This window comes from Acomys russatus, chromosome 7, assembly GCF_903995435.1.
Source record: "Acomys russatus chromosome 7, mAcoRus1.1, whole genome shotgun sequence".
Classification (NCBI taxonomy): domain Eukaryota; kingdom Metazoa; phylum Chordata; class Mammalia; order Rodentia; family Muridae; genus Acomys; species Acomys russatus.
Genome location: NC_067143.1, coordinates 16954882 through 16979620, shown reverse-complemented (window position 1 = coordinate 16979620; position 24739 = coordinate 16954882). Strand labels below are relative to the sequence as shown.

Below are 24739 nucleotides of genomic sequence, written 5' to 3'. Positions count from 1 at the left end.
GTGTGTTGCATGAGGTGACAAGGTTTACAATAGGTACACAGTTGCACTTCAATAATTACCTTTCTGTGTCTGGGCCATTTTTGGCTATAATCATCTTCAATTTACCCAGTCCTCCAACAGGTGCTCTGTCTGTGCCTGTGGTAAACTGCAAGAAGAGTCTTTTCTGTTCATTTGTAAACGAATGAACAACTTCCCAGAACTCCCTAATGAGAAAAGATACAATACTGGTTTTAATTTGACATTCATTACAAACCAAAGTTCATGGTATCAACATCATTAAGGACAATGTTACGGTGAATATTAAGGATGCGAATCTCATCCGGAACATATTTTATTTGCCAATCTTCCATAACGCTCTTGTTTATTCATTCCTTACTCAACTTAATGAAAACAAGGTGGTAATGGATTTAAATTATTAAAAAAATAAATAAACTTTAAAAAAAAATCACACTTAATATTAGGAATACAAATGTACTTTATATGCAGTGTTCCTGAGCAAGAAAGCTATATTAATATTTATCCCACACGAAGTTTCTACAAGATAGAATATCTGGTCAACTAAAACCTATGTATTAAATGTGATAATCTTTATGTTACTCAAAGTTCAAAAAAACCAACACTCAAGCTCATAAAGAACAATGTTGGTTTGCTTGAATTAGCTACCTATAAAATGAATACAGCACTAATACACTGCTGAGAAAATGGAGATTTTTTTTTAAAATTCAAAAGTATATTTAATTGGCAACAGAATACATTTTATGTTTTATTTTAATGTTCTTTTCACAATAATTAGATTATTCAGGGGGTAAAGGCACTTGCCATAAAATCTGCTAACTTCTTCACATATACACTAGCTCCATGACATGTAGACCTGTGCAGGAGCACGCCTGTACACACATAAACACAAATGCATATGTACAAAATATATAAATACAATAAAAATTTTAATCACAAGAGAGACATCACACTTTCCAAATTTGTAATTGGGATTCTATTTTTGATATATTGGTATACTTTTCCCCCCAAGACAGGGTCTTCCTGTATAGATAGCCCTGGCTCTCCTTTGTAGACCAGGCAAGCCTGGAACTCACAGAAGTCCACCTGACTCTACCTCCACCACACCCAGTCTCTGGTATACTGTTACTATTACCCAAATGTTGGTAGTTTTATTGCTGTAAACCATTATTTTGACAATAATCACCTATTTCAAAAAGCTTTGTAAGATTTCTAGGCTTTTTAAAAACTCTTGTCATTATAATGGCCCAACTTTTGGCTCCCACAAAAATAACACCCACACACAGGAAATAATAATGGTACACACAGCCAATAGGAAACTGAACAAGGAATTTGTGCAAGAATCCCCCAGTAAGACCAAAAAGAACAGACATCCATTTGTAGAGTTCCTCTTTGGGGGTTGGCAGGATAAAAGCAGACTACTGAAGCCACAAGACCTCTACCAGAACACAAAACCTATGCTCATCTTAGGAGCTATTAGCAACTAATGGCTGTTGGAAAAGGGAAAATCAGGTTTTCTTTCAGGGTGTCCCTGGACAGGTTGAAACTGTTCCAGTTGATGGGTTTACAAACATGCATATTTAGGTGGTGTCAATTTGGACTCAAGGGATTGCTTTTTAAAAGAGGGCCTAAGCCAGCTGCATGCCTGATCCCAGGATTCAGGGAGGCAAAGGCAGGCAGATCTCTAGGAGAATGAGGCCAGCCTGGTCTACAAAAGCGATTCCAGAACAGCCAAGGTACACAGAGAAACCCTGTCTCAGAAAAATAAATCAATCAATGAAGGCCTAAAGTTGGGAGGGTGTTGGGGGGGAGTGCAACAAATCTAACAGGAATTGGAAAAGAGTATGAGAGGTATATATTATTAGAATACACAGTATACATGTATGAATTATTTTTAAATTGTAAAGCTATACTGCAAGATGGGTAGTATTAAAAAAAAAAAAGGCCTGCTAACACTGTAGGAAGGCTCTGACTTGGCCTAATCAGTCCTCTAAGGAGGCAAAACTACAGGCAACACTGTGGATCACAGTCACAGTGTCCAGGTCTAGTTATGTTATTTAAGAGCCATTTTGCATATTTTTAAATATAAGGAAAAAAAAAAAAAAAAACACCTGAGAGGACCACAAATTCTACTTAAAACAATTGCTGAGCAAATTCTCCTCTTCCTGTTACATCCTACATTAACCTTTAATTAAAACTTCTATGTAGTTAGATAGCTCAGAAGAAAGCACCAAACAGACAGCATCCTATTCACATCTCTAAAATCAATCAAGAGATTTTGCAAAACCAAGAAAAGTGTAATAAAAAGATCTGTAATCTATGTCAAGAATAAAACTTAGAAATCAAATAAACTCAAAAAGATAAGTGGAGAAAACAATATACAATATAAATAGAGTTAATGACCAGAATAGGACAAAAACTCGGCAGGTGGCAGAAGTTCTGAAGAAAAAAGTTCTAAGTTTTTTTTTTTTTTTTTTTAAAGATACATATGCCTGCTGAAGGGGCTCTAAACAAAAGAAGATGAAACTGAAAAACTAGAAGGCACCGAGTCACATAAAGCAGAACCAAATCTTAAAGTAACATTGTACTGCAGTAAAAGGGACCACTTCAACAGAAAAAAATCACTTAATGTGACTGTACTACACTTGGTTCTCACATGACATTTACTAACTGCAAGTCCAGGGAGAAAATATATAAAAAAGTAAATGACTTGAAAAATGTAATTTTAAGTCCAAAAAGAAATATTATACAGAGTCCTGAAAATGAGAAACAGAGCATTCTGGTATGCAAAAGGACATAAGCCTGAGTCATGAATAATATAAACTCTAACATGAAAAGTCTAATCACAAAGACTGCCATGGATCAGAAATAAAGAGATGAATAAATTCAAAGAGAAATGATAATACTTTAAAATTCTGAAGTAGCATATGCACAGGACCTCTAGAAATAAAAAGTGAATTATGAATGAAGTGAGCAAAGGATAAAAGTCATTTCTATCTGACAGCTAGCTGGCATTTCTACTTGACAGGAGTCTACAAACAAAAAGCCAAGAGCAAAGAAGAGAGAGAAAGAGGGAGAAAAGGGAGAGAGAGGGAGGGAGGAGCTAAAACAAAATATCTAAAACTAAAGAAATTCATACCAAACTAGAATATTTGTAACAAATTGTTAAGTACATTAATAAAAACCTTTCACTTGGTAAAACAAACAAAACCAAGAAAAGGAAAAACCCTAATAAGTAAAGATAAATAACAATATAGAGAAAATACTGTTAATTTATCATAAGGACCAATGTCTCTACCAGATAATAAAAGGTAAAAAGAAAGGAAGTATTTTTTAAAATTCCTATAATTCAGCTAGCTTTTCTGTGAGGGGGCCACGGGGGGGGGGGGGACCACAATGTTGAGTTCTTAATTCCCATTTATAAGTTTTTAAAACTAGACATTCACCTAAAGCATAGACATCCCTTTACATTTGACACTTATCACAATGTTGTACAGAAGTCATATTTGACAAGGGTGAAAAATTTATAGAACATAGGCTGTGGATTTCAATATTTATAACAATTAAAGTATTTATTACTTTGAAGGAAAGAATTTAATTTATGGCCTTTTATATCAAAAATTAATCTAACCTAACATACAATGAAATTGGAACCTATCAATTTGACTGGCCCCTTTTTCCACAGTAATATGTAACTTTGATTCTTAAAGTTTCAAAGTCTTCCTGAAGAAGACAGACTGATGAAGTGGAGAACCATTTTCCCCACTGGGGGAAAAACACAGAAAAGAACAACAACAACAACAAAAATCAAAATGACTTAAAAACCTACTGCCAACAAAGCTTGTACTTTTATGAAATTATGTATTATAATATTTACAATGTATGCTGTGACCCTACTAAACACATTGTATGAAAACTATTTGTATTTCATACAGAAGCAAAGATTTTCAACATAATTGAATGCCTCAAGATCTAAGAAAATTAGATGTAGGAAAAAGTGATACAACTTTTCATTTAAAATTCTAGAAGTAGGGCTGGAGAGATTGCTCAGTAGGTAAGAGCACCAGCTGCTATTGTAAAGGACCTAGGTTGGATTTGCAACACCTAATTGATGGCTCAACTCTAGTGCCAAGGGATCTGGCTCCCTCCTATGGCCTCAGTGGACACTACACACACTCAGTGCATAGGTACACACAGGCAAGCCACCCATACCCATAATATTAAAAAGTAAAAATTTTATTTTTAAAAGTAACCCTATAAATAATTAGCTATTATGTTCTATTAGTCTCATTTTAATTTAGTGAAAGGTAATTTTATTTTGCAATGTAAATCCATAATAAAGTTACTTTTAAAAAAGTGAAACAGAAATAAGGATCACAATAAGACATCACAAACGTTTTCATTAAAAAGTATATGCATTTCATCAACAAGAGATGAAAACTAAAACTACAAACAGTAAACTAAAACTAAGTTTTTGAAATAACAGAGGCTATGAAAGAACAACTAGGGGCTGGAGAGACTGGCTGTTCTTCCAAAGGTTTTTAAAATTATACCAAAATTAAAGAAACTAAAGCTAAATTTAAAAATATATATATAAGGATGAATATAAAAACCCAAGATAGAAAGATTAAAAATCTTCAGAATTAAAAAGCAATTAAGTTGCACCATGTTAGATATTCTTTCTGATTCAAATACATAGTATTACTACGCACTGAGGAACATTCTGCTATGACTAGTTCTGTCCCTGAAGTGGACTCCTTTCCTGTGAGTCTTAATGATCCCTAAGTAAGTCAAAGATAACCACATGGGCTGGGGTGTTGCTAGAGGGACCAACAGCAGGAAGCCTCCAACAAGCTACATGAAGTACGTATTCTCCAACACACAAATAGCTGGGGAATGATCTTCCTTTACTTGAAGACAGGATGTGTATACAACTCAGTTGATAGAAGACCTGGCAAGCAGCACCAGAAAAGATTAGGATAAGCCTGGACATAATAAGATAAACAAAACAGTACATATGAGAATCAAAAGTCTAAGAACATCCGATTGTAGGTAGAACAACTTACAAAAGTGAACTACCATGTAATAGAATGACTGCCTATTAAACATTTTAAATAGGATCATAAGTCTCGACTTACTAGATGAAGTGTTTAACAACAAAAATCTACCTATCAACTAGTATTCACGGTACTGAAAGGTACTCCATATGCTACCAAAAGAGAAAGGTAAACATAAAACGTACCTACAAATCCTTTTATATACAAAAGTGATATTCCTTCAAGATATTCTGGTGCACAAGTGGCAAACAGCATGTGGGCAGAACTAACCAGTATGTGATTTTAGGTTAAGGCCGACCTAATGAGCTGGAACCCACACCCAACACTGCTTAGATGGCTAAGAACCTGACACAAGATAGCCATGGGACCTAGAGGCAAACCAAATACTACTGTTTTGCTCAAAGAATGTAGCAATAAAAATGACTCCAAGCAACATTCTGCTACATTCAGATATATGCCCTGCTGAACCATCATCAGAGAAGTTTTTCCTACAGCAGTTGTAACAAATACAGACTCACAGCCAGAAAACACCCAGAGAGTGAGATCTTTGGAACACTTAGGCCTAAAAGGAATCTGGGTTCAGGGAACTCTGTGGAAAAGGAGATAGTCATTTAAGAACAAGAGGAACATGGAAGAAGACATTTAAGGCCTTTTGATACAACGGAGCTGTTGCAAATATCAACTCACAGAGACTGTGGCAGCATGGAGCACCTGCACTGGTCTGTACCAGATGTGGTGCCAGATTTGAAACTTGAAAACACACACACACACACACACACACACACACAAACTTATCCCTAATCCAGAGGCTATCTCCAATTGATAGCCAGTTGTAAATAAAAAATTAGTTTTCTGTAAGAGAGTTTCTCTGGAGAAACATACCACTCACCATGTCCAGAAGCAAATGGCCAATGCAAAACTAACATAAGTTGTCTCATAATGTTTAGTCAGGGTATTTTCTGCCCTACCTTAAAAATTCTTTGATTCTGTATTATGGCTTAAAGTTTTACATTTTTATGAGATTCTCGAGTATACAAGTGTGTGTCTCTATACGTGAGTTTCTTGTGACTTTTTTTCTTGCTTGGTTGTTGTGTCTTATTCCAATTTGTTTTGTTTATCTTATTTTATTATTATTCCTTAAATGCTTACTTATTACAAGAGACAAAACAAAGAACAAAACAAAACAAAACAGAAAATGCACGGATCTAGACAGAAGAGGAAGTGGGAAGGACTTGGGAGGAAATCATAATCAGAATATATTATATGAAAAAAATTCCTCTTTAGATGAAACAAAACTCTCAAAAACCAAAAGCCCAATCAAGAAAACTATCATATCAAGAACAAGAAATTAAAACAACTGATGCCAACAGAAATAAACAAAATGTTTAAATTATCTGACAAGGCTTTTAAAGCAATTAAAGAGTAATTATAAGCTTGGTCTCAGAAATAAAAAATGAGATAATGCATAAGAAACGCATAATATTCAAATTTATCCAAACTAAAACTTACATTATTTCCACATTTAAATTACAAAACAATACTGGAAGAAACTAAGGTATAAATAAATGGAAAGCTCTTTGTCATCCTTGAGGTTTAGAAAATTCGAACTGATAAAAAATAACAATTTTCAAATTGATTTACTCAATCAAAGTAACCCAAATCAAAATCTCAATGAGATTTTACCCTAGTCATGTAAAACTGAACAAAGTAATCGCTAAAAAACAAATACCTAAAGCCAGCTCAAGATCATGAGTCTTTAGAGATATGCAATTTAAACTACAATGAAATTTTATCTCATATTTCTCCATGAAAAGATGACCAAAGACTAGAGGAAATGTAGAGCTGAGCTCTCACATTGCTGGTCATCCTAGGGTAAAATAGCAGTGCCATTTTACAAAAACACTCTTGTAATGCTTCTTAAGTTAAAAATGTATCTATCTACCATACAACCACAAATTTCCACCTACTTTGCTTGTATAGAAGAAATGAAAACGCTTCAACATTAAAAATAGATCAATTTATTTGTAATGGCTTCAATCTCAAGATAATCCAACTGCCATCAATAACAGAATAAACAAATGTCATGCATTCACTTAAAAGTCTGCCATTAAAAAAACTGCACAGTGAAACGGTGCCAACATCAATGAGTCTCAAAAATGCTTACTTTATGATTTCATCAAAAACAAGAAAGAAAGAAAGAAAGAAAGAAAGAAAGAAAGAAAGAAAGAAAGAAAGAAAGAAAGAAAGAAAGAGGAAGGGAAGGAGAAAGAAGAACAACAGAGATGGAGAATGAAAAAGAGAAACCTACTTAATGTTACAAAAATTTAAACAGTAATTAATTGCCTGTCAGAGGGGAAAAATCAACTGGAAAAAAATTCATAGGGACTTGGATAACAGTCTATACGTTGATGTTTTAAGGGTGTAATTATCTGAATCTCTGAATTCTCCTGTAAAGTTCTGCATATTTCACTGTATTTAAACCTTACATCACACATCAGTACCACCATTATGACCAAGACCATATTGGTAATGTTTAGAGAACCATTATTTGCAGAGCAATTAATCTATTACAAGATTTTGGTGTGAGGAAAAAAAAAAAAAAAAAAAAACAACAAGAAAGACTCACTTATTCTGAAAAGTAGACAAGATACATGATCTCTAATTCTGGAAAACCAAAAATGGCTGAGTACTGCAGATAATACTTCTTCCATGGCAATAAAATAATAAAAGGCAGAGATTAAGTTTAAAGTTCCTCTAGCTGGTAGGGAAGAATTCAAATACGAACAGAATCAAGTCTTTGAACTTTTCCAGATGAAAATTTATATGCATAAATCCTTACTTATGTATTTTAATTTTATAAATTCTGAATACATAAGCTAATTATTCTAAGGCATGGGCAAGTATAAAAAGATTATTTTATTGTTTAACTTCTTACAACTATAAACTCCAATGTTTTCACCATATTTATACTGACAAAAATCAAAATGTTGAAGTAGTTTCAAAAGGTTGAATATTCCAGAAACTGTGAAGTTTGAAGCTATGTTACTGCTGGACTTTGCTTGCCATGAAATCCTGAATTCACAGATAATCTTAAGGTATGCATAAAGTAAGAATGATATTGCTACAAAAGCAAAAAACTTTAATTTCTTAGATAATTTATCCAAAAAGAACAGTCCAAGATATTCTACTGTTCTTAAAAGGAACAAATAGTAATGCTAGTTTTCTGTCAGTACTTCTGTGAGAAGGCTTATCTTTTTTTAGACATTATAAACACTGTCTTTTATTGGATTCTGTATTTATGATTATGACAGTCGATAGAAATTCTTAAATAACATCTTTCTTATTTTCTATCTTTTTATTTATTTTTATTTATTTATTTTATTAATTCATTCATTTTACATCTCAATTGTTATCCCATCACTTGTATCCTCCCATCCCTCCCTCCCTCCTATTTTCCCCTACTCCCCTCCCCTATGACTGTGATTTGAGGGGGACCTCCTCCCTCTATATGCTCATAGGATATCAAGTCTCTTCTTGGTAGCCTGCTCTCCTTCCTCTGAGTGCCACCAGGTCTCCCCATCAAGGGGATGTGGTCAAATATGAGGCACCAGAGTTCATGTGAAAGTCAGTCCCCACTCTCCACTCAACTGTGGAGAATGTCCTGTCCATTGGCTAGATCTGGGTCAGGGTTCAATGTTTACTGCATGTATATAGCCCTTGGCTGGTGCCATAGTTTGAGCAGGACCCCTGGGCCCAGATCAGCCTGCCATAATGTTCTTCTTGTAGGTTTCTAAGACCCTACCTGAAATCAGCATTGTTACAGAGATGCTATGATATTCCCTTCAAGGCTTTCCTAATTCTATGTTCAATGCTTTTATGAATCACCTTTGAAACTGTTCAGCAATATAATGGTTGTCATGAGTAAACTCTTTTGGGGACTGATGTTGGAAAGAGCAAAGCAATATAGTAATCTTCTATAAACCTAAATGAATGATAAAATAATATAAAACTAACAAAGATAATGTATCATTACTAGACATAGTTAATCATTCCGTTGTTCACATACTTGAGTCTGACTTCACAAAAACAGTGGATGGCAAAATGACATCTCTGTCATTTTGACCATTCTCTTTAGGACCTTGGGAAAAATGATGTTTCAGACTGTTAATAGTAGCACAATACAGAGAAGTGAAAATTAATATCAAGAGCATTTGACTAGAGAAAGATAATACTGGTAATACTGTCCTGAGAATTGTTCAGAATTACTAGTACACGTTTCTTCTCAGGTATCTTAAAAACTACATCTATCATTTTACACATTACCAGAAATAAAACAAAAGCAGAAAGAAATGTGAGACTTAAATAAGTCATTTAATTCATGAAATAAATCATTAGACTATATAAAAGGTAGTATTATTAATACAGGTCTACTTGTATAGGTGTCAGCCTTTGAGCTTGTTTGAGAACCAATACCTACAGATCCAGGACAGAATCACAAAAGTACACATACACTTCTTTGATGAAAAAAAATCTTCCTTTTTAAGAATTAAACACCTCACCTAATCACAACAGATTCTCTGGTATAGCCACCGTCATACTCTGTAGTTTCTTCTAGTGCCTGGAAATCTAGATTCTGAAAATTATAGAAAAAAAATATATCTTAACATCCATACCAAAGCATTAAAAAAAAAAAAAATTATGAGGGGTTTTTTGCAGATGTCTTTCTTACCCGGCTTCCACATATAAGTAATTCAATTTCTTCTGGTCTGAATAAGTACTTTAAGGGAGATTCATTAGTCACCATATGAAAACCTCTTCGAAATGCCTTGAACTGTTTTTCTACTGATTTATTGAGAATGTAGTCTGAATAAAGATTGACAAATTCCTGTAGAAATATTAACAATAAGAAATCACATGCTATACAAGTGAAACACAATTAGCAACATAGCTACATAGCTGATTTTAATGCCTACCCCTCACTCCCAAAGAAAACCTTCAGCAGTAATTCTTTAAATATATTTAAAAAATAAATTTCCAAAATTTGATTCAGTGGTTTTAAGCATTAGCAACTCTTAGAGAAGATATAAGTTCAATTTCCAGTATTCACAGGCCAGCTAACAACTATCTGTAAGGGGATATAAAATAGACATCTGAGTAGATGGAGGAGGGAACTAGGTACAAGAGGAATTGCAGGGGTTGGAGGATGGGACAGGGTTGGGAATCAGGAGTGAGGCCTCCTGGAGTCTATGGCAGTGGCCCTACCTGAGACTCCTAACAGCAAGAGATATGGAGCTTGAAGAAGCCACCTCCTATAGCCAAGTGCGACTTCCAATGGAGGGAGGGGACACCAACCCACCCAGAAAGCCTTCGACCCAAAATCTGTCATGCCTACTACAAGTAAAGTAGGGAATAAAAATGGAGCAGAGATCAAGGAAACGACCAACCAATGACTGGCCCAACTTGAGACCCACCTCATGGAAAAGAGCCAACTCCTGATACTATTAAGGACACTCTGCTATTCTGACATGCTTACAGACAGAAGAAGCCTAACAAAAAATATCTTCTGAGAGGCTCCAACCAGAAGCTAATGAAAACAGATGCAGAGAGCCACAGCCATACAATAGGCAGAACTCAGGAAGCTCTGTAGAAGAGTGTGAGGAAAGGATTGAGGAAGCCAGAGGGACCAAGAACACCACAAGAAGACCTACAGAGTAAACTAAACTGGGCCCATCGGGACACAGAGACTGAATCACCAACCAAATAGCATCCATGAGCTGCAACTAGACCCCCTACACATATGTGAAATACGTGCAGCTTGTTCTTCATATGGGTTCCCTAACAATGGGAGTAAGGGCTGTTTCGCACTCTATTGCCTGCTTTTGGATCCCTTTTCCCTAGCTGAGCTGCCTTGGCTAGCTTCAGTGGGAGAAGATGGAAGTAGTCCCACTGGGACTTGATGTACCATGGTGCGTTGGTGCCATGGAGTCCTCCCCTTCTATGAGAACAAAGAGAAGGGGAACAGGAAGGGTGGGACTGGGAGGAGAGTAGGCTGCAACCAGGCTGTAAAGTGATTAAATAAATAAATTAAAGAAAATAAAAAACAAAACCCAGCCATCGGTAACTCCACTTCCAGAAGACTAAACACCCTCTTCTGGCCTTCATGAGCAATACATGCAAATGGTAAACCAGCATATGTACAGGCAAAACACTCATAAGAAAGAAGTAAGTCTTAAAAAATTAATGAAATGATATATGTCCAAAGAAAAATATTTTCACAATTTCTAACTTCTGACAGATAATAAGCTATAAGTAGGTCATGCACATAAGTTATACATATAAATTGTAATTCTGAAGTTAAATTAAACAGGAGTTATAATATATGATAAAATTGTATGTAATAGTAAGATTAATATAAGGGTTAAAAGGAACTTAATATAAAAGCAGCCTCAGTACAATGTTTCAAGTTCTATAAATAAAAATTTAAGTTATGAATACCCGAGGAAACCATAATGCCTTGTACTTTCTAATAACGATTTTGGTGTGTTATCTGCCATATCCAGTTCAGCAAAAATGTTTTTTGTTGGTAAACTAAGCTACTATATCAAATTATAAAAATCTATTCTATATCCTGATAGTATATTTCAGCAAATAATATAAACTGACATGTTTCTTAAAATTATAGCTTTTATTATAATTTTCTTATTATGCTCAGAGTTATTTCCTGTTCCCAACTGGACAGCTTTTTAAGTTACTAAAAACAAATCTTACATAAAGAATAATTTTCACATGAGTAGCATGTCTACACGTTATATAGGATCTTAATCATTGGTTGGTACGGTAGTTTGAGCAGACCGCCATGGGTCCAAATCCACCAACCTTGATGGTCTTCTTGTAGGCTACCTGGACCCTCTGGATCCTTCTCTTTTCCCATTCTCCTATACCTCTCTCACTTGGAGTCCCAACAGGAAGTCCCTTAATCACTGGGCCCTGTACACCTCTAAGGTTTAATATGATAATGCTGTTTCTGGTGTTATGCTATAGTTATATTTACCAATTCATTCTCTCCTAGTCTGTTTACTCTTTCTCTAAAGGGGAATTAGCAATTAATTGTGTACACTCACACAAGCTTTTATGTAAGAGTTAACACTAGCAAACTGTAGTTTTAATATTTAGAGGAATTTCTTCATGGGAATTTTTTGTTATCGCTTCAAACCATATTAGATAATTCTTTAAAACCTTTTTAAGAATACTGCTTTGAAATTACATATTTATGAAACAATGACATAAAAATTTTCTTACCTTCCTGTTTTCATTTGTAATTGGAATTTTATCACCATTTTCCTTTAGATCATACATCATTGGGTTACCAAAAAGATCTGTCTGTGATATCTGGAAAGTAATCATCATATCATCTTCCACATTCCCTTCATATTCCAACAAATCCTTTAAACTCTGATATAAAACCTAACAAGAAGAAAGAGAAATGAAGTTATCAAATAACTAGTAAAACAAACAAAAATCTTGTTTCACTTTTTATAGAAACAACTTGTCAATGAAAATGAAGCCAAAAGTACCCCCAATTTCCCAAGTAGTTTAATAAAACAGAAACGGCTATCAATGATGTGTCAATCTTTCCTTAGAACTTCTTCAAATCATAAATTCAGCAACAGATTTCATACTGTGCTCTAGAACATCCACAGTGTTTCCAGGCTGAGGCAGGGTATAGGGAAAAGAAAACACCCATCAACTGTATCTATCAAGGATCAGGAAATACTTGGCAGATTCCTTTGTTACAATGAAAACATAATATTTACAACATTTCACTAGGAGTCAATCAAAAGTTGCAAGATGCAATCTAGAAAAACAACATCCTATAAAAGCAATACAATTTTAAGTGCTGATTATACCTAAGCAGATTAAAGGTACTTTACCCTTCTGGATAGCAGTATCAACAAAAAGTTTCAAATGAAAAACATATTTTTGCATAAATTCAGATGTATTTCTGTACTTAAGATAGTATCTTAAAGACTATTCAAGGAATGACAAACAACTTACTGGATGAGAGTCTCCTAAGTCACGAAAGGTTCCTTTTTTCCCCATTAGCTTCCTGTAGACAACCATGGGAAAATGGACATCCAGTATACAGTTATTGTAAATAGCCAGACCCAGGACTATGCCAATCAGAGTAAATTGACCCTCCGTTTCAAAAGAGGATGGATTGAACCAAAATAATTTTGTAGCTTCATCATATGTGAACATACCTACAAAAAATAATTTTAAAAATAATTTCTACTTTTTTGAAAGACTAATAATTTAAATATAATTTTAAACAAAATAATATATATAAAATTTAAATACAGTAGATATAGTTTTTTCTATTACATATATGTGAATAAACTTTAGAAATATAGTATCTTATAAATGTGTTAATTGGTGGTATACAATTCAGAGATGCCAACAAAGTAAAATAAAATGAAATTTGTGTGACATTTCTATAAAGGTTTTTTAAAATATAGTTTTATTAAATTCAGAAGATTGTTTGGCAATCTTCCGTGACAAAAAAAAGATATTTTACTGTCATTTTAACCACTCAATGACTGAAAATTATATAAGAAACAAACTCATGATCAAGCAAAAAAAATTTTTAATAAGGTTAAGTAACTTAAGATACATATCAAATGTGGGTTAATATTACTATAAAAAGCATTTTGTGAACTTTCAGCTTCACATGATCTTCATTATTCAAATCCAAAGTTAAGAGATATTTTTTCCTATTATTATTTTACTTATATGAGCATTAATAGATTTGTCTCTTTTTCTAACTGAACATCAGAAAAACATTTAAAACAAATATCTTTTAATCTTTCTAAGTTTATTTTCTTTATTTCATTCATTATTTATTTATTTATTTGCAAGCCAAGTCTTAGATCATGGAGTACCAAAAGTTCCAACTGACAAATAATAAATCTAAGAGAATGTCACCAATGGATACTCTTGGTCTCATGAACACTAAGTATAAATTATACTATTTCTCATGACTTCAGTTGTTTCTTGTCTACCATTCTAATATTTTTTAAAATTAAATTTATCAATATCTAGAAGGTTAATTCTCTAATAGAATATTTGGCTAAGTAATCTAAAGAATAACCTGAATATATGAGAGACAGAACAATTCCTGAAGCATACAAATTTGTTATCTGTAATTGCAGGTAATGTACACTCAATTCTTTTGCTGTGTATCATAATTTAGACTATTTATAAAACAAGTTCTTAATTCAAATGACTAACACACCATAATCATAGCACAAACACGTACCAATATCTGGATTAAAGATTTCCTCCACAACCAACTGAAAAAATTCTTTGGAAACGCCTCCTTCATCTACCCCTTGTTCTCCTTCAAATTCCACATACAACTGCTTCTTCAAGTCTGCAGGATTTTCCATAGCAATCATCTCTAGCTGTTGGTTGAAAATGAAAAAAAAAAAAAAAAAAAAAAAAAAAAAGACGGTTGATAACAAGATAAAAGTAAAATATAAGTAAGTAGAGAAATTAAGCGGTAGTAGGAATCAATTTTGTTTCTGAATGAAAACAAGAAGCAAACTGAACGTCTTGTCCACCACCCCCTCCCACACCCAGGCCCAAAAAACATATGGCAGAGTGCTGGGGACACGGCTCAGTAGGTAAGAGTACTTCACCGGCAAGCATCAAAAGCTGAGTTTGAATCCCCAGCAATGATGTAAAACTCCCGGCATAACCACCTATGCCTGCAATACCAAGTATAGAAATGTGATTGTTTATTAGTAAAAATTATGGTAGACCTATAAATAATTATTAGAATGGAAATGCAAGCAGTTATGCCTTTCTAAATGTCATGTTATCAGTGACTTGGAGTGGGGAACAAGCTCGATCTTTAGGGGTTACTGGTTAGTCAGCCTACCCAAACTCGTGAACTTCCAGTGCACTCAATAAACTTATTATCTAAAAACAGAAATACACCTGACATCGTACACTGGCCTTTCCTCATGTTCACCCCTGGGTACACAAATCAGCTCACTCATGTGCATGAATGACAAACATACACCACAAAACATTGACACAATACCACCATTGCATAAACTGGTTATTTATAATTTGGTAACTAAATTTTGTACTATGTTCTTTATATACTATATTAATATATTTTATATATGTTGAAATATTATATAGAATAAAACCTAAGAAAATGTGGAGGCAGCAAAATGCCAATTTGTTTGACTACTGTCATTCTAGCAAAAACAAGTATAGAAATGTGACCTATACATTGTTTACTAGTAGTAGACCTATATAAGTTATACTTATTAGAATAGAAATAGAAAAAGTTCAACCTTTGTGCCATATTGTAAATGAAATAATTCTAATTAAGAAATATAGGTTTAGCCGGGCATGGTGATGCACACCTTTAATCCCAGCATTTAATTCTATTTGTTCTATTATGATCACTAAAAATCATAATTTTCTATCTTTTTTTACTTTGGTTTGAAATATAAGATAAACATAATAATATAGCATCAAATAAATTAACAAGTGAAGTGCTTAGATTAATTCCCTTCAATCAAGCCTAAGTTTGTGGCTTTCTATATATGGTGCCTCCTGCATTCAATCCCTAAACGCAAACCCAGTGAGTTTAGTACAGTTTCATTTACATAGAAAATTCCAGGCCAGTGAGGATTATAAAGTGATTCTCTATCTAAAATAAGATTAACAAATAAGTAAGTATTTCCTGTTTTGTCAGAATGTTTAACCACAAGATTTAAAAATAAAACAAAAAGAAAAATTCCAGGAATACAACCAACAGCAGCAGTATATAAAATGTATAAATCACTTTACAAATAAGCAAGTAGGCTGCTAAAACCTTCTTACATCTGATCCATTAAAGAAATAAAAGGTTGAATAACTTAAGAAACAGTAAATCAGAGAAAAGAGGTTCAAATCCATGGAACAAGCTTTAAACTATGGTTAAATTAATGCTCCAAAGAAACTAGAAATGATATTTGATTTTAGACTTTATGTGTCTTTTACTTTCTTCTTTGGCTTTCCATATTTTTAATAAAACTCACATATTATTTTCAGAATCAGGATAGTGATTTTGAAATAGATGGTGGCTTAATTCTGTAGGAGAAAATATCCAATTAGATATTCAAGAAGACCATTCTCAATGTGCCAAAGTGATTTTGCAAATTATTATCTCACTTGAGGATGATGCGTGAGTAGCCTGTTTTTTAAAACTGTGGTACCAAAAACAAAACAAAATTTAATAATAGCCATTGACAAAAGCCATTACGATAAGAAGTCACATTAAATTTTTCTTTTCTTAAAAATAGTAACTCTGCACAGTGGTGGCACATGTTTTAATCTTAGCACTCAGGAGGCAAAGGTAGACAGATCTCTAAGTTTGAGACCTGTCTGGTCTGCAGAGTACATTCCAGGACAGCCTAGGACAGAGAAACTGTCTCCAAAATTAAAAAAAATAATAATAACACTTAAAACACAGACAAAGATACACACACACACACGCACACACACACACATACACACACACAATCCTAAGCCATTGTTGTATCAAGCAAATAGTGTAGAAATTAAAATTGTAGTTATATTACCTTATTTAAAACTGAACTTGTAAAATCAGTTTGTTTTATATGTAGGTGAGTATATGAAAAGTGTTAGATATGCCAATAAGAATTTTGAAAAGAAATTTGTATGCAAAGTAGTAGATATATATCTCTTGATGTATAAGAGTCAGTATTGCCTTCATAAATAGCACTAGAGAAAATGAAATGCACTGATATTATACTGTATTAAAATTTTTAATTTTAATTTTGTGTTCTCTATAAATAATTGAAGACCAGGCTATTGTGCCTAAGTGGGTAACAGCTGAGTCAAATGATTAGATCTTAAGTTCTAAGTCCAATTATGACATTCATTTCTAGAAGTAAGAATCTCTCTACATTCCATTTTTTTACATGCAACAGTAAGTTTGATAAATTTCATTCTTTTAAGTTATCATATTATGTTAAGCCATTATGATACTGATTACTTCATTTCTGAATCTGGTTCTAAGAAATTACTTTGAAGAAAAATTAAAAGGATTCTATTCATTTCTATTAGAATAATTTTAATAGTAGCAATAACATTAAATACAATTTTATTAATGAACAACAGAATTAAGTACACCTAGAATAGCACAGAAAACCCCCATAATTAAAGCACTGTACGTCAACTAATAATAAAAATCAAATTCAGGCTGCAATAGGTATTGATACTAAGGGTATTTATGGAAGTTGACATAGACAATGCTTCTAGACTCTAAACTATATGGAGCTGGTGACTTTGAGTGAAAACTGAGCAGCAATTCAAACAACTATTTCTTTGAATTTTTTCTTCATCTTTTGTGTACCAGTTCCTGGTGTTTTGTTGTTGTTGGGTTTATTTTTGTTTGGTTTGGTTTGGTTTTTTGACTTTTCTTAGTTCTACATCTTAGCCATTCCTTTTGGTCTACAACTTACTAAATTTAAATTTAATCAGGTACTAAAACACGATCAGTCCCTATTTTAGTCACACTGCCTGCACTATTTGAAATATTGGTAATATTCTATTCATGTAAGTGAATATAGCCAAAAACCTATGCATATAAACTGTACGAATCACTGTCTCCCAAATATTGGTTTACAGAATAGATGTACCAAAATATCTAAAGTATCTCTAGGCTTTCTATCAGAATTCTTATCTGAACCCCTAAAAGACAAGACCTTGACTTTTATTGTTGTTGTGTTATTATTTTGGGTTAAGTCTCCCTTTAAACTGTGAAGGCAGTTTAAAGCATCTCGTAAATGACGATACTGTCTCTTCCTTGATACATTTGCTCTTCACTCTAAAACACAGGTTTAAGATTTTATATAGGTTACATCCTTCAAAATGTTTTGTTTTAAAAAGAGGGGGGAAGAGAACATGAGTAATTTATTTACTGGATAGTAGAGGGACACAAGTGCCACAAAACACACATGAAGGTCACAGAATAATTGGGATTGAGTTCTTTCCTACCATGTATACCTAAGGGATCAAACTCAGCCATCAAGCTTGCTGATAATTGCCTTTACCCACTAAACTATATCATTAGCCTAACATTTTTTGTTTGTTTTAAAGAATGTTAAAACTAACATAGTAGGATTGTTATTCAAATGGAAACAGGTTCTCATCAATATTTATTTCTGTATTGTTTTCTAAGAAAAAAAGCCAAAAGCAATTAAAACAAGACTGAGAAATATTGCAGTTATTCTTTTATCTTTTTAGTAGGAATAAAATTGTGTTTTTTAAAGAAACAGAACCTTATACTTAGTTTGGTTTGTAATAGTACTTTATACTTAATACACTGACTATCCTCTTGTCAATTAGTTCCGTAAAAGCACCAGTGCGGAAAAGAGTTGTTAGACTGATTTAAACTCAATAAAGCATGAAATTAATAGACATACTCTTGCTTAAAGGAAAAGAAAAAAAAAATGGGTAGGAATGTTCATACACACATAACTTTGGCACTCAACCAGGAAAGTAGAACAAGAACATCATAAATACAAGGTTAGCCTAGGCTATATAAACATTCTATATCAAATAAAATTCATAATTATTAATTCTAATTTATTGACCTGCTATCTACTATTAAGCTACAGTCTAATTAACAATGGAAATAGAAGTTTTCAATAGAAACCTTATTAAAAAAAACCACAAGTTATCCTTGTTAGGCTTCATTTGTAAACTAAGGATAAAAATTTACTTGTTTAGGGTACTGTAACGCTTATTATTTATTCATATTGAATTCATTACAAATTTTCTCATTCCTTCTTCTCTATACAACCTTACTATGCAGTTCTAAATGATCGGGTCATAAGAAAGTATAACCAACAGGATTATTCTGAAGCTGTTTTATAAAAGAAAGACTAAGTATTAGAAAACAGAAGGGATTTCTGTAGAATAAGACAGGGAAAGAATTACATTTACTCCATCAGTTCATCTGTTGGAATCTTTTTAAATACTGCTTGCTGTAAACTTCCAACTTTCTGTTATTAATCTACTGTGATTATAATAATTACCATATGCTAGGAACCATTCAATTAATCTTTAAGGCCTCTGACTAAGCTTATATTTCTAACCCTTTTACACTGGTATGTGGAATATAGAAAATTGAGGGGAGTGAGTGAAAATGCCTCTAAAAGAAGAGGAAGAAATGAGGAAAGGAAGCAAAATAGGAGAAAGGATAAAAGCTGGGTAGAATCTTCTCAATAAATACTATCTATTTATAATTCTACCACTTATCAATAAGACAGACACATGGGATTAGCTGAAGGTACGGCTTCTGTAAACTGGTAGTAGATATCAAATAAATCATGATTTATACCATATCAAACCATATGACTAGTTGACATAATTAAGTAGTATTTACTAGGAAGAATTTGTTAGCATAATTACAAGGCTTACTGTTAATTTTATTCCAACAATCCTTTAGAAAATATAGAAGAGGCTAATTTTCTCCTAAACAATAATTTTTAAAATGTACAAATCGTATGTAAACTTTTACTGGTTCTTAACTTCATTTTATTGTAGAAAAAAATAGTGGAAAAGAAGTAAATAAGGAAGAAAACAGGTAGGAAAGGTGAATAATTTTTATTAAACAAGCTTATGATCTTTCAGATTTAGATAAATCCATTCTAAAACAACAATACATCTTCAAGTAAATATTATTTGTTAGTTATCTGTTACAAGTTACGATTATTTGTTAGTATTAGTATATTAAGAGTGATACTTCTATTGTAACTGGTACATTCTCCACAGTTGAGTGGAGAGTGGGGTCTGACTTTCACACGAACTCTGGTGCCCCATATTTGACCATGTCCCTTGGATGGGGAGACCTGGTGGCACTCAGAGGAAGGATTGCAGGCTACCAAGAAGAGACTTGATACCCTATGAGCATATACAGGGGGAGGTAATCCCCCTCAGTCACAGTCTTAGGGGAGGGGAGTAAGGGAAAAACGGGAGGGAGGGAGGAATGGGAGAATACAAGAGATGGAATAACAATTGAGATGAAATATGAATAAATTAATAAAATATTTAAAAAACAAAAAAACAAAAAAAACTGGTACTACATTTTATATCACATTCAAAGATAAACAACTAGCACTGATGGGAATAATGAATAGCAAGGAATACCCTGAATTTGTTATATATAATTCTGTCAAAATGGCTGGCAATTTGCAAACCAGTTATCTGGTTTAATTGACAGGGATTCTGCAATTATTGTCACCTGTGGAAGAAAGGAATAGACAAGAAGTAATGTATCTGAAAAACAAAAAACAAAAAACAGGGAGTTAGAAGTTCCTGATTTCCCATTAAATCTTCTAGATATAATAGCACTAGCATTAATCCCCAAATCCTCAAAATAGCTATTTTTCATTAGTCAGTATTATAGTTTAAAATAAACAAAAACAAAAAACCTACAGTGTCATACAAGACAGTGAATGGTTTAGAACTCCAAAAACTGGTAACACGGACTAACATGTTTTCATTTAAACAAGTTTATAATACAACTCTGAGCTGTTTCCCACGTAATAGAATTTGATAGGCAGCTCTCATACTTTTACAAAGAGATTTACTGGATTATTTCTCCCTAGTGTAACTATGCCTGTTCTTTACACTCAGTATCACATCTCCATTTGTCATGTGTTCCTGTCTCCCAGTCTTTGAAAACAAGTGTTTCTTCTGAATGGAAATACTTGGGGCTGAATTTCAAGATTTAGAAAATAGATTCTTTTTTTTTTTTTTTTTTTTTTTTTTTTGTGTGTGTGTGTGTGTGTGTGTGTATGTTAAAAGGGGATAATACATGTGTGAAGGTCTAGTTGTTTGCCACCTTATATACAAGGTTATCTGACTCACAAGATTCTGAGGATCCTTCCATCTTCACCTTCCATCTTGCTTCAGGACATTGTATTACAAACGGTTCTACCACATCCTATTTTACATTTGTTCAGGGAATCGAAGCATTGGCCCTCATGTTTGCACAGCAAATGCTTTACTCACTGAGTCATCTCCCCAGCACTAGAAAATCTACTCTTGTTCAAAAAGAGAATAATCACTAGATTAGACAACCAGTATAACCAATATTTTTGCTGAGTACCAACAAAAGTGTAGTAATATGGATCAGAAATACCAACATGTTCCTATCTTTTTTTTTTTTTTCAAAATCATAGATAAAATGAATACACTGAAATATGTGACTTTGTAGCTTTTAGTTTAATTCTGATTTTCAGTAAGAGTCAAACTTACCCGGACCAGCGCATCATCTATGATATGGTCACGTCTGACTTTGAGTCTCAAATAGGGATTCAACTGCTGTCCTTGAACTAGGCTGTAGAGAACAGTGATTCTTCGTTCACTGTACATGCGAATTCTATTGTCATAATATAATCCCAAATTCTTTGTGACAGCATTCAATATAAAGGGACATGTCATAAAAGAGAATTTGTTCTCTGTTTCAACTTTGAAAAAAGTATAATCTTTATCCATTTCTAGAACATCATTCAGTGGTTCATTAATGAATTCTTCAAAGGAGATAAGTGGTTTTCGACAATCTAGAGTTTTAACGCCAAGTTCAGTTTCTAGTGGATCCACTCGAGGACCTTTCTTATTTCTTCTTTCCTCTCCCAAAAGCTCCTGAAGTGTCAATTCGCTGGACTCGGGTATGGGCTCCTCATCATCTTCCTCATTATGATTTGTGTCTACTTCCCCTCCCACTACATTTGCATAGTAAACCATTTTCAAACACTTTGAAGCAGCAACAATGGCATCGTCGTCATTCACTAGATTTCGGCTATTAAATTCATTGCTTATGACTTTGTAAGTAATAAGTTGCTGAAATGTTTCCATCATTCTCCGAATCTGGTCTGCATTGTATTTAGACCAAAGTCTAATCAGTTTTCCTTGAGCTTCAAGGGGTAGCTTACACATAGCTTTGCAAAATAGTGGCAATGCCATTTCCAGATATTCAGGACTGTGGAGATTACTATTCTCCATTACAATAATGAACAAATTGAGATAATTAGGATCTCGAGTATACACACTATGATATGTCAAGTCACATTCCACGTTAGGTGACAGATATACAAGTGCATTGAGAAAGGCAGTTTCTATTTTTTCATTAGCGAGCAAACTGGTGTAGACCCTTCTAATAGCATCAATATCCACAGTCACTTCATCAGGACCTAATTTTTGTACATTGTTGTCTCCCTGTGAGCTATCGCCCATCCTTGAAGAAGAAGCTTCTGAGTCTTCTTCCATAGCAGCAGCAGAACATGCAGCTTTTTCCTTTTCATCTTCATCCTTGTCTTCATCCTTTTCTTGAAGAGATTTCAATTCCTCCTTGGTGTGTTGTTTGACTTTCCGAAAGCTCTGAACCAATGCCTCAGCACTAGAAAAAATTCTTCCAATTAAGCGAATTAGTGGGGAGTAATCCTCACTCTCTCTACATAATTCATATACTTCATATACTATCTCTTCGGTTAAGTAATTCACATCTAGAAAATAGGAAGAAAAAATATTTGTTGTAATATACATGTTTATTTTGTCATAATAAGTTTTAATAAAAAAGTAAACTAATAAGCAATCTCATCTTGAGTTACCTAATAAATATCTAATAAACAGGGAACTAAAAATATAACTAATTTATCTATCAAGACACTATACTTAACCAATCCCTTTTTCATTCAAGTAATGCTAACAACCACACGCTTTTTTTGGCATTCATTCAGCTATATATGATTATTAATTATCTCATAATCAAACCTTGCTTTGTACCTAAGACATGTATTAGTATGCAACATTAACTAGAAGTATGAATATATATATATATATATATATATATATATATATATATATAATTTCATCACTATACTTTATTACAACCTGGATGAAGAGCTACTACACTAATATCCTGAATGCATTTTTCTTCGCATTATTCCTGACTAAGAAGGGAATGTTTTTACAACAAAGGTTTCTCAGCCCCATCATTTGCAAGCAACTCTTCTTCTACTTTTGTTTATATTTAAGCCAGATTCATATTATATATTCCTCATTTTTTCCAGAGTTTCCATTCTGTGACTGAGAAGACATTATTACTCATGTAAACTTTGAAGCTAAAACTGCTGCTACTGCTACAACTACCTGTTATCATGACTCAGGATCTAATAACACTCTACAGAGCAACTAGAAGTTATTAGAGGCAATTGAAAACAAACAGAAAGTAGAAGCTAAGAAAGCAAAGACAATAAACACCAAAACTTACATTTACTTTTTCCTAAGCACAGAATTGAGATCATACATTTCCTAGCTCCTCTCGTATTTAGGATAAATGTTACTTTCAACAAAGGCTTTACCACTTCAGGTTAACAAAACAAAAGATATTTCATCTTCTTGGTAAAAAATATTTTTATATATTAATTTTTTTAGAAATCAAATATTACTTATCAAATAATACTGAAACCAAACTTAATGACTTTCATCAAAGAGTAGCATACTATAATCATTATATATTTAAGGGAGGATATTTTATAGTCACACTGATAAACCATCCCATGTTGACAGTATCATTATTATGATTCCTACATATTATTCAAAATTTATGTCATCCACCTGTCACATCTGCCGCACATTAATTAAGCCTTCTTGTTCTGTGCTTATGTGTTCATTTTTCTTCTGTTTGTACAAGCATTAAAATTCTTATCAGTGCCCTGAAATCTGTGTTTATAAATTCATGGACTTCTTGTGCTGTACACAGTAGAGAGCTTTCATGTTTATTAGTCAAAAAGACTTGTCTCACAAAAGCACATTTTTAATGCTTAGTGTGATCAATATTTGAGTTGGCAATGCATGTGCCGTGAGAAGGGTAAGCTCCTTCAGGACCCATTATCCCTGGCAGCCGTGTACTCAGAGGAATCGTAAGGAATGTCTTCAGTAAATGTTGGGTGATGTATGCGTGATCCCAGTCAGAACTCATGCTGGTTAGACTTTAACCACAGCTTTTTTCCCTCAATAAAATAAAGTGTGGCACAGTCAAAAAAAAAAAAAAAAAAATTACGTCATCATTGATGTAATGGCTTCCAAAAGATAAACCATGAAGCACTAAACTTTATACACTATAAACCTGATCTATGGCCTTTTCAGAGTATTAACACACGCTTATTTTAAGATCTAAAATTTTTTTTTAATATTATACTTATTTATTTACTGTGGTGAATGGATGGCAGACATGTGGAGGTGAAAGGATGACCCAAAGGAGTTGGTTTTCACAAACTAAGGTCATGAGGTTTGGTTGTAGATACATGTACCTAGCTGAGCCGGCATGTCAACCTAAGCTCTAATTTTTCAGTTTATTAAAACTAAGTTACATATGAGAATACTAACATGAAGCTCATTTCTCATTATTCTAACTGAAAAAAATATTATCTTTTTTGAGCATTCAAGTCTATCTAATTTTTCTAAAATGTAAACAAAAAAATCTATAATGAATAAAAGCCTGTTAGGAGATGTTTTATTTCCCTATCACTGAATTATAAGATTATTTAGAAAGTACTTTCTATACATAG

The 24739-nt window shown here is 33.3% G+C and overlaps 1 protein-coding gene across 5 annotated transcripts in view; it reads right to left on the bottom strand.

Moving 5' to 3' along the window:
- The window catches only part of Ube3a (ubiquitin protein ligase E3A), a 76592-nt gene that overhangs the window by 1499 nt on the left and 50354 nt on the right, over positions 1 to 24739 (bottom strand). For all 5 annotated transcript variants that reach the window (XM_051148652.1, XM_051148656.1, XM_051148655.1 and 2 more), the window contains 7 exons: positions 21426 to 22672; positions 14389 to 14533; positions 13128 to 13333; positions 12372 to 12536; positions 9802 to 9957; positions 9632 to 9705; positions 60 to 203 (listed from right to left, as the gene is read on the bottom strand). In XM_051148652.1, coding sequence (XP_051004609.1) covers positions 60 to 203; positions 9632 to 9705; positions 9802 to 9957; positions 12372 to 12536; positions 13128 to 13333; positions 14389 to 14533; positions 21426 to 22672 — 2137 coding nt within the window. The remainder of the gene's footprint in view (positions 1 to 59; positions 204 to 9631; positions 9706 to 9801; positions 9958 to 12371; positions 12537 to 13127; positions 13334 to 14388; positions 14534 to 21425; positions 22673 to 24739) is intronic.